The 11,489-nt window shown below is 30.3% G+C and overlaps 1 protein-coding gene across 9 annotated transcripts in view; it reads right to left on the bottom strand.

Moving 5' to 3' along the window:
* LOC112685554 (plasma membrane calcium-transporting ATPase 3) overlaps positions 1–11,489 on the bottom strand; it is a 46,562-nt gene that overhangs the window by 14,971 nt on the left and 20,102 nt on the right. For 7 of the 9 annotated variants that reach the window (XM_025557469.1, XM_025557472.1, XM_025557468.1 and 4 more), the window contains exons 3-15: positions 9,349–9,643; positions 9,075–9,266; positions 8,769–8,998; positions 8,554–8,689; positions 8,345–8,479; positions 7,419–7,637; positions 7,134–7,336; positions 6,295–7,050; positions 6,061–6,240; positions 5,805–5,999; positions 5,499–5,705; positions 4,019–4,581; positions 3,623–3,761 (exon numbers count right to left, since the gene is read on the bottom strand). In XM_025557469.1, the coding sequence (XP_025413254.1) occupies positions 3,623–3,761; positions 4,019–4,581; positions 5,499–5,705; positions 5,805–5,999; positions 6,061–6,240; positions 6,295–7,050; positions 7,134–7,336; positions 7,419–7,637; positions 8,345–8,479; positions 8,554–8,689; positions 8,769–8,998; positions 9,075–9,266; positions 9,349–9,505 (3,312 nt within the window). In that variant the 5' untranslated portion in view covers positions 9,506–9,643. Of the gene's footprint in view, positions 1–1,077; positions 1,271–3,622; positions 3,762–4,018; positions 4,582–5,498; positions 5,706–5,804; positions 6,000–6,060; positions 6,241–6,294; positions 7,051–7,133; positions 7,337–7,418; positions 7,638–8,344; positions 8,480–8,553; positions 8,690–8,768; positions 8,999–9,074; positions 9,267–9,348; positions 9,644–11,489 lie in introns of all 9 variants that reach the window. The other 2 variants (XM_025557474.1, XM_025557477.1) reach the window with 2 other exon arrangements.

Here is an 11,489-nt window from a genome sequence, read left to right as displayed (position 1 = left end):
TAATAATAATAATAATAATAATAATAATAATAATAATAATAATAATATGAATATGAATATGAATATGAATATGAATATGAATATGAATATGAATAATATAAATATGAATAACAGAAGTAATAAGGAATAAATATGATATAATATCTTGCCTTCGCAGCCTACTCACATATTATTGATGTGATGCGTTAGTTAGTTGTAAAACCCAATACCATTGTTTCATTAGTTAATGTAGCACGACATTATAGTTTGTACAAAGAATAATTTTAAATCAATAATTAATTTATCTATTGCTAGACAGGCATAGTTCAGCAGAAAGTACAGTATAGTATTTAGGAGTAACTTTATAAAATATAATAATAATAACCAACATATGTATTTAAATCATACCAAGAGGCGATCATCAGCAGTGACTTTTAGTAACAAACACTGTGATTTAACAACAGCACGTACCAAATAGCAAGCATCCAATCCAACGAGACTTAACAATTGATAAGACATACAAATAAATTATAAAAATGTTTCGGTTAATGTATTCGCGTTGCCCTTCTACAATTATAAAATCCATGATTCAAGCAATTCCGGGCGCGCATGATAAACACAAGCCTTATCGGTATAATATGCATTGCATAATATGCGACCATGTAAACCCAATTTAAGAGCAGCAGCTGCAGATAGGAAATCGCGCGCACTTATAAAAGAGTGACAGATAGAGAAGAAATGAAGACCGCCCGTTTTTTTTTTTGTTTTTATTTCTATCAAAATAAAAACGAAAACAAAATATACCCAAGCTCGAATTATTCATATAATTTGTACGTACGTATAATTTCATACAAAAAAAAAAAAAAATGTAAAAAAAAAAGATGAGTGTATTAAAATAAAAATATATAAGTTATAGAAAAAAATTCAAGATGACAATTATAATATATTAATTATTATAATAAATTATATTATGCGAAATTGTTTGTTTTGATTGATTGATTCTTTTTTTTTTTAACGTGACGCACACACACGATTAGGAATATTTAATAGTGTTATCGGATGTATTATATATTATTTTCATTTTGTTTTATCCCTCACTGAGTGGTGTCTTGTTGTTAGAAGGAGGGACAGCTTGGTAGTTGTGGTTGTGGTGGTGTTCCTCATCTATGTACGTGATGTTGTCGGATAGAGGACGGCCCCGTGAGCTGGTAGTGGTGGTGCGCAAACTATGTATGGAACGCCGTTCTTCCAGGTCTTCTAGCGTGGACTTGAAAGCCCGGATGACACGCAGCTGCAAATACACAAACACAACACGCGTGTCATGCGAAGTGTGTTTTTTTCTGGTTTTAGGTGATGAGTGCAACAACTTTTTATCTGTTTTAAATGTATTATATGCACGATATACCGTGTTCTCGTATGTTATTATATTCAACCCGCAGTGCGGTAGGTACATTATACCCGGGGAGGACAAAAGGACGGTCGACAACAAAATTTGCCAACCACAAGGAGGTGTGTGGGAATATATATATAATGTACTATGCACATGGAAGTTTACATAGCGATTACCAATTTGTCGAGTGATTACAGTTAACTGTACGATATCAATAAAACCACTCGTACGCGTCCGAGCTAGATCGGATAAATGCAAACAAAAGCGAGTTCAGTGACCCGTTTACGGTCGTTTACTACCCATTTACGTATAATTTCACCTGTCAACGAGAAAATTTAAAATTTGTTCGCACCACGAACCCCATTATCATTATCAAATTAACACATATCTGTTTAATTTAATGTATAGCAAATTATATAATGTTAACCAGTGGCGTATCCAGAAATTAAATTTTTTTCGGGTGTGCACTACGATTTTGATTTTAAAATGATTGACTATTCAAATGCTTGCAAGTTTATATCAATAGAAGATAAAAATCTCAAAAAATACTTTTGGATATTCTATTGTCTGTCGTCTAAAAATTAAAATAATTATCAATTCCACGTAATATTGTTTCGATTAATTTTATTGATACTAGTAAATATTATAGAGAAAACAATTAAAGACAAACTTTTCATTCATTTACTGGATACTACACTAATGTTTACAAAAAATGGTATGTTATTTATATAAATTACATTTCATTCTGAAAACAATAAATAAAAAACTATAGTAATGGCAATGAAAAAATGATGATAATGAACATATATATATAAATAACTTTTAAGTAGTGAAAAAATTAAACTCATAAACACGTTAATTAAACTAACAAAAATCCTACTTCTCACTTAAAAATAGTAAATGTTTAAATGAAAATGGTAAAAACAATTGACAGCAGAACAATTTTATTGCCTATCGGTGATAATATTATTTGTTTTTGAAAAATCTTTATTAATAAAGTTTTTCTTGAATATATAATAAACAGCTGGCTCACTCGCTCGGCTATCGATGGGCTGTTTGAGGGGTAGAATTAACGCGCGATTTTAATTGACAGGGAAAACAAGTTTTTACACACAAATGTTTGATTAATCACTACATAGATTCTTCGTTGAAAACAATTTGTTGACGACACAACATCAGAAAATGCATGACAACGAACGAGAGTCGTTATTTTACAATTTACCGTACCCTACGATATTTTGGATAAGATATTGACGGAGTAATATTTATATAATATTAATAGTTTATGTGGATCAATTACTACATGCAATACTTTTACAAAAATATTTTCCTAAATATTACTTACTGTTACTAATTAGCCAATACTTATTGCATGACCACAGACCACAATCATAAAAGTTTTGGTAAGACTTAATGGAGAAAAATATTGATAGTTTTCAATACAGTACGAATATAAACGATGTAACTACATATATTATTACTTTTTTAAGTAATAGACTTCTTTATATAAACATTTTTACATATACATTATAAATATATGTGTATATGTTTCAAATAATCGTATAAATTAGTTTTATGAACTCCCAAGGGTTCCAATATCACCCATAATATCCCTTACGCAGTACTGTTTATATAAATACTAAATAGTATATGTGTGTACCATGTAAAATGCAATTATGGAAATGTATAATAAAAAAAATAAAAATAAAATAAAATATATATAAATACATTTTATACACATATATATGTATATAAGTATATATTTATATACAATGTTAATGTTTTTCAATAATGCCTATAATGTGCGAATCGCAGTAAAAACGAAAATCAAAATAAATAAAAACAAAACTAAAACTGAATATTTTGTTCTATCTAATAAAGAAGAAAAGATGGCGAAATTAATAGTAGAAATGTATATATAATGACTGAAAAAACGATATGTACGATAGATAACTTGCACAGAAATTTTGGAAAAACGAACAAACGACAAAAAACAAAGAGAAAGAATTATATCTATATGTATCAGTAAATAGATACGTGTAGCTAAACACGACGATATAAGACATTAAAATAATACATCGATTGTCGAGAAAGATATGAAGAGTTCGGAAAAAATAATAAACTTAAAAAAATAAACGATTAAATAAAAATGGACAATAACAAGAAAAAACGACTGTAACAAAAGACAGAAAAATTAACATTTATCCGCCCTATTTTGGCGGTAGCCAGTGATGCAGCCAATGATGCTCTAACCTGAGTCTGAAGCCTGGTCAGTCCACGGATCCACAGGATCTGGCCGGCACGCGGCTTTTGCCCGGAATCGGGATCATATCTGTTCTCATCACCTAGATTTATAGCATGCGTGTAATCCTCCGGTTGACCGCGTCCCCATCTGCGAAAAACAAAAACCACAAGGCGACAAGGCCGTTAATAAACTCGTTTCGTCACTCCCCGTCGGTGTATACGTGCGCATGGTTGTATAGCCGACGGGCATTGAAGCTCGTTCGTTCAACGAAGTAAACCAAGAAGAAAAAGAAAATATATTAAATATTATATTTAAAATGTATCAAGAAAAAATGTAATTACAATAATAATAACGATGATGACGATGAGGATATAATGGTAGTGATGAAACGGATTTCTACTTACGATAGAAGTTTCGGGATTTTACGGGTAGGCACAGTGGTGACTATTTGGCCCCATAGCAGTGTGCCGAAACCGAATAACAAGCACCACATCCACTGTTCCAGCGACAGGCTCTTGGTGCTGAACGCTTCTTTTCCGTATTGAATGATGAACACCTGGGACAGCACGGTACCGATCCATATGCTATAGAATATCGGGTTGGTGAAGAATCCCTGGAACACGTTGCGCTGACCATGTATTTTCCGCGCGTTTATCTCGTTGAATAACGTCATCATGACGAATGTGTTGAAAATGACAGTGAAATGTTGGGTGGGTTCAGAGCCGAACTCTGCGCCACGGCCCGTTGGTATGTCAAGCATCTTATCGCCGACGAACAACAGCGAAAATATCACCGTCAGCTGGTACACGGCCTGGCCGATAATATTCTTCATCATTGTACGTGATATCAGAGGTTTTGTACGACCATACGGTTTACGCAACAATAGATCAGACGTAGGTAACTCCGTGGCCAAAGCCAACGAGGCCAACGTGTCCATGATCAAATTTACCCACAACATCTGAACAGCCTATAAATACATAAAAATAAAAATGTAAGAAAATAATAATTATTATTTTAATACTATTATAGTGTCATATACTATAATTTATAAAGTTATCATCAAGAATTTCCCAATAAGCATCGATTTAAAAAGAGTTTTTTGGTTTTCGACCAGCAAAAGAAATACAATAGTGTGGACACAGTAAAAATTAAAAATAACTATATTCAGTTTATTTTGACTTCGTTCTGCTTGTAAAGTTTGTTCATACCGTTAGTTACTCAGTTAGTGTAATGAAAAAAAATATACTAAAAAAATAACACATTATTTTATGATATTTTTGGATTACACTTTATTCAAATTTTATGACACATAAGTTACTCATATTGGGCTTTTATTTCACTAAAGCTTATATATTATTTATTTATTTAATATATTTACACGTCTATAAGCTTTTTTTTCAGAATTATTAATTTAATAGTTTTTTAAAAAAATAATGTATACAATTCACTAATTATGCAAAACAATTTATAAAAATGAGAAGGAGAGGTTCAAATTTACTCTATGCAATCAACGACGGAATCGTTGATTATTTACATTATGAGAATAAGATAGTTCGATAGAAAAAACAACGTGTGTAGGGCAATAAGGTGCATTATAATTAATTTGGTAAAATTGTGTAAGGAAATCGATTTTACCAAAAAATATAAAAGGTTAAATTTGCTACATGTCTACAGCCAACTAAAAAAATTAAGCTTAGATGTGTCATTGCAGAAGAGTAATCATGAGGGGAAGGATACGAAATTATTTAGTACATAGCTAATAAACCTCAATAATTTATTTGAACTCTCAAGTTAACGAGAGAATGTAGTTGCACTTGGGTCCCATATTATCATGTTAAATGTAAACAATGAAAATGTGTATTTAATAAGCCGAATGGTATTTACTTTTAGCGGACTATCTTGCACAGCACACGCTCCAATAAACGCAACAATAACAGCCACTACATTGACAGTCAACTGAAACTGTAAGAATTTTGCAATGCTGTCGTATACGTTACGACCCCACATAACTGCCTTCACAATACTACTGAAGTTGTCATCAGTTAATATAATATCCGAAGCTTCCTTGGCTACATCTGTTCCAGCAATACCCTATAAATATAGATAAACATAAGTACATATATCAAATTAGTTTTCAATATCAGAAAAATCAAATTTAAAAAAAAAAATTTTAATTTTTAAATTTTTTACCATGGCAAATCCAACATCAGCTTTCTTTAGAGCAGGGCCATCATTTGTACCATCACCCGTTACAGCCACAACCTCACGACTATCACTCACTTTGCTGTCAATTATACCTTTGACCAAAGTGTATTTATCCGTGGGCGAGGACCTAGCCAATACTCTCAATTTAGGCCACACTTTATCTAATAAGTGTTGTTGAACCTACAAATACAAAATAACTTAATAAATATGTTATTAAAATTAAAGTAGTAAGTATATTGACATCGCCATTAGCATCACGAATTCGCTGATTGAATTCTTTGCCCTCCAAAACAAGCCAATCTTCACCGGGTTTGAATATACCACATTTAGTAGCAATGGATCGAGCTGTATTTACATTATCACCAGTAACCATACGCACAGTAATACCGGCTCGCTGACATTTTCTGATTGCTTCGGGGACCTAAAAATACTAATTTTAAAACACTTTCTATTGTAAAGAGCAACGCGATTTTACCTCTGGCCGAACAGGATCTTCAATTCCTACAACGCACAGAGCGGTTAGGTCACACACTATTTTATCTTCAGAATCCCAATCAGGTTCACCCTCATAATGTACTTGGTTAGGTGAATCAGTTTTTCCGGGTAAGAAATCTTTGTATGCTACTGAAATAGTACGCAGACCATCTGAAGCCATAGGTTCAATAACATTCCTTACCAAACGATCTTGCATTTCCCGTGAGAATTTTTCCAATCGACCATCTCGGCCATAAATGTATGCACATTTTTTTAATACTATTTCTGAAGCACCCTTGGTAAATAGTCTGTAGCCACCGCCTTCTCTAGGAATGACAGTACTCATAGACTTACGCACCGAGTTGAACGTATATACACGTGTTAGCATTTCTTCTGGAATATCGTCACGCCATGTTTGATAATTTTTTCCAAGTGCAAGGATGAAACCCAATAGAGCACATTCGGTTTTATTACCAACTTGTTTGGGTAATTCACTAGTTGGGTCATCGGGTGGCATAATTTTAGATGTATATGCCGAATTAATAGAAATTGCTTGTACCATCAAATTTCCAACATTCGATGGTATTGAAGCGAATTGAGGCATTGTTTTACTAAGAACTTCACAGATATATGATTGAACAACTGTCATTCGATTTGTCGTTAGGGTACCAGTCTTATCAGAACAAATGGCTGTGGCATTACCCATAGTTTCACAAGCATCTAGATGTCTAACCAAATTGTTATCTTTCATCATTTTCTACAAAGATTACAAAATAAACATCAATAATAAATTTAAAAAACTAGATATAAATAATAAAGAAAATACGAAAAAGAAAATACCTTGACTGAATATGCTAAAGAGAGGGTCACAGCAAGAGGAAGTCCTTCAGGAACAGCCACTACCAATACAGTGACACCAATAATTAAATGACGAACAAATTCACCAGCATAATGGTTCTTCCACTGTTTATGTTCGATGACAAATGTAGTGATACAAAATTGAATGACCAATATAAGCACAGTGAGGACAGCAATGGTTGATCCTAATAATATTAACAATAATAGTATGATTAATGATTACTTTATTTAATAATGATTTGAATAAATAATTTCAAAATAATTTACCTGCATATCCAATTTGTATAGCTAATTTGGTAAGTTTAGCTTGTAAAACAGACTTGTCTTTTTTGGCGGGCTCCTCTTCAGCCTTTTCACCACCGCCAGCTGTATCATCATCTGTTTCAGCGCCTTTGTTCAATTGCTTCATACTCATATCCGTAGTATGGCTGTTAATAGTAGGAGGTGCTTCATCAGTTAAGCCCTTACCTTTAACTTTTCTGGCTTCTGTTTCAAAAAATGTTTATTTTATATCATTAAATATATTATTTAACAAAGTTTTAGTAAAAAAAAATATATATATATATAAATAGAGCGAAACAACCAAAGTCAAAATCGCAAGGACACAATCAAATATTCCATTTATGACAAGTTTCTAAATTATACGATCCATAACTAATGAAATACTATATGATAGGACTAAATTAGATAGTAATTAAATTAATTTTTACGGTGATGTAATTAATATAAAACAAATTTAATTTTAATGTCAACAAGAATGATTTAATGAATTAGAATATAAAATAAAACACAGATTAGGATAGTAAAAATAAATATTTTGAATATGCATTTATTAACATGCAATAAGTTTGAATAGAACGGTTAAAATTAACTAGTGTTTCGAACATTTGTAGCATACAGAAGAAACTTTGATCTTTGTATTTAATACACCTAGAATTTAGAAACTTAACATCAAATACTCAACAAAATCTAATATAAGTTTTATAATTTTTCATTCAAAAGAAATATGTAATAGAATAGTGAATAAAATTATAAATAATATAAATAATAAATATATATATATATTGACGTTTTCTACTTCTACTTTGAGCTTTATGGTTTAATTTTTATATAAAAGTATAAATGGAACAATTCATTTATTAATATTAACTACATCTAAAAATATAACTTTTAACCACAAGTACGATAAATACCTTTTCGTTGTTTTTTCATTTCCTCTTCTTGTTGATCTACTGCTGCACCCAACAGTGTGAATATGATTCCAGCTTGGGAATTTATACCCACTGCAGTGACTAACATTTTACCACTACCTTCCATTACATGGGTTCCTTTAAATAAAAAACCGTTTAATTTAGTTTAAAAAATATTGAAAAGACATTTTGTTAAATTTAATAATTCCTACCCGACAAAACCATAGGATCGAAAGATTCTCCTTTTTTAACATGATCTGACTCGCCAGTCAAAGAAGATTCATCGATCTTTAAATCGTTACTTTGAATAAGAACACCATCAGCAGGAAGCAAATCTCCGTATTTAATCTGTTAAATAACAGAAACATATTATTTACTATTTGGGCAAACAATGGTCACTCAATAATTATTTTAACATCTAAACTACCTGGCAAATATCGCCAACGACTATGTCTCCAACAGAAATTTGACGCAGTTCGCCTTGCCTGATGACATTGAATTTGTGTTCACCCTCAATACGGTTTTGAAGACCACGAAACTGTCGTTCCTTTGTATAATCATTGAACGCTGTTACAATGACAACCACTATAACTGATATTAATATAGCTAATCCTTCAATCCATCCATGTTTCGCTTCATCGTCTTCGGCGGTCATTGCTGTAGGAACAGAAAATATAATTGTAATTAAAATACACCATCATACAAAGAACTATTATGTTAACAGAAAATATACATTCTTCGTCGGCTGGTTTGTAAAGCGACAACACCAATGAAACAATAGCGGCAATTTCTAAAATAATAAGAGTAACATCCTGCAAAGCTTCCCACACAAGTTGCATAAATGTCTTCGGAGGTTTAGGAGGTATTGTATTTGAACTGAATGTCTCTTTTCTATGTTCCAAATCAGCCGTAGATCCACTTAATCCTGCATAATTAATGGTACAAACAATTATAATCATTTTTAGATACATGAAAAACATAAAAAGAGAACAAAAAAAATTAATTACCTTCACTGGGTGATGTGTACAGCTTTTTACAAATATCTTGAACGCCACCTAGCTCGTTTAATTTCTCGATACCTTCACGGCCTCTATGTTCCATAAGTTCACGCAATTGTTTTAACGTAACCCCGTACTGAGCGGGTCGTCCGTCTATTGTAGCCATTTTGTTGTGTTTTTGGTAATACGATTAAACAAATAACTGTGGATTATTCACAATAATGTAAGAAAACTGAAGTAGAAGACTGTCTAAATGTCGGCTGAATTGCTATACGTTCGCCTTTCTCTCCGTTTTAATAGTAGTCTGTTGATATAAAATAAGAACAAAATATAATTATCTTTACTAATTGTCATCATAATATGCATTTTACTATAATATATATGTTTGGTGACTTTAATTCTTGATATTTTTTTGTCTAATCATTAAATTAATGTAACCATTAGGTTTTCATATGATATTATTGTTAATTACTATGATAATAAACAATTAATTTGACAATTTAAAAAATGGGCCAAAGGCGAGTTTCACATAATAGTTACGTCAATATAATCAACACCACCAAATTCATTTCGTTAGTCACATTTACCACCGCACTCAGTACTAACTCAAACTAAACGCATTTATTAACATACGACCAACGTTATCCTCATCATCACCGGACGTTACTAATTTACACCAACTGTCTGTCCGTTAGCTGCGAATATAGTATTATAATATTAGTAATACGAAAACGCTCACGCTTTCCGCCATCAGATGATTATCCCAGATAGCAATGACGTACGACATAGGATCATTTTAATTTATAATTTGTTAACAAAGTAGCATCGTTAAACAAAGATTATATTACCTCAAAATAGCTGACGATGGAAAAAGACTATTTTAGTTCGTTTTTCACTCTTAAACTCTCATAACGTTTGTTATGTTACATCATATTAAACTATTATTACTATTATTATTACTTAGACACCAACAATTTTCATCACATATTCACTTTAATTTCGTAACATTTTCAAAATTAATTTTAATTGAATATAATTTGTTTGATACAGGAATACGAATTAATACTGAACATCTACATAAATACAATTCAGAAAAAAATAAGTATATATTTTATTAATCAATAATTTAATTTTAAATACAACTATAGAAAATGTATCACAAATTCCAAAATTAAATTATATAGGAATGTAATGAAATATAAATTTTTTATTTATTATTTATTTATTAATATTTCTTATTTAATATTTTTTCAATACTTGTAATTATAAGAAGTAACATATAATAAAATATTATTTACAACATAATAATTATTATTGAAATTATGTTTTAAGAAATATATTAATTCAAGAACGATATTATAAACAACCATATTTCTTTTTATAACGAATATTTTATTATTGAACACAATTATTATTTAATAAATATGAGTACAATATAATATTTTAAAATAAATATCTCATTTATTAATACATTATAATATTAATGTTGATAATACGTAATAATAATAAATTAATGAATAATTAAATGTGTTATGAATATCATCTGTAAAATAATAAAATATATCTTCTATAAATGTGGTTTTGAATTACTTATTACCTTTCCTCATCGATTCCATTTTATTTCTTATAGTAATAAAAAAAGCGTGAAAAACATTAAAAATATTTTTATTTTTTTGTATAAGAGTTTTTTGTATGTTCTTTTATAATAAAAATTGGTTTAGTTCTTGCGTATAAATGTACAAAAAATGAGAACAAATAATAAAATAAGTAATACAAAACAAAAATAATTTAATAAATAACAAACAATTATTATAGTAATTATTGATAATTATTTTTGCACTTATTTATTGAAATGGAAGCTGGTAAATTGGGTCCTAAATGACCTTTTATAGGTAAATTGAGTCCCGCAAAAAGTAGCCAGTAAGTATGTTGAGTCCCGGGAAAAAATAGGTAGTAGGTAAATTGGGTCCCAGCAAAAACAAATTAATTTTATTAATAATATACAAAAAAAAAAAAAAATAAATAATTTAAAACATACATGTTATAAAATATAAGAATTAATTAATTATAAATTATTCGCTTGGTAAAAACTTAAATAATATGGATTAAACAAACTCAAATTCGGTTATTATATTATTAGTGTACTTTTT

The sequence above is a fragment of the Sipha flava genome, unplaced genomic scaffold (assembly GCF_003268045.1).
Source record: "Sipha flava isolate LNK unplaced genomic scaffold, YSA_version1 282_pilon_pilon, whole genome shotgun sequence".
Classification (NCBI taxonomy): domain Eukaryota; kingdom Metazoa; phylum Arthropoda; class Insecta; order Hemiptera; family Aphididae; genus Sipha; species Sipha flava.
The sequence above is the reverse complement of the archived record's forward strand: the minus strand, read 5'-3'. Positions and strand labels throughout refer to the sequence as shown.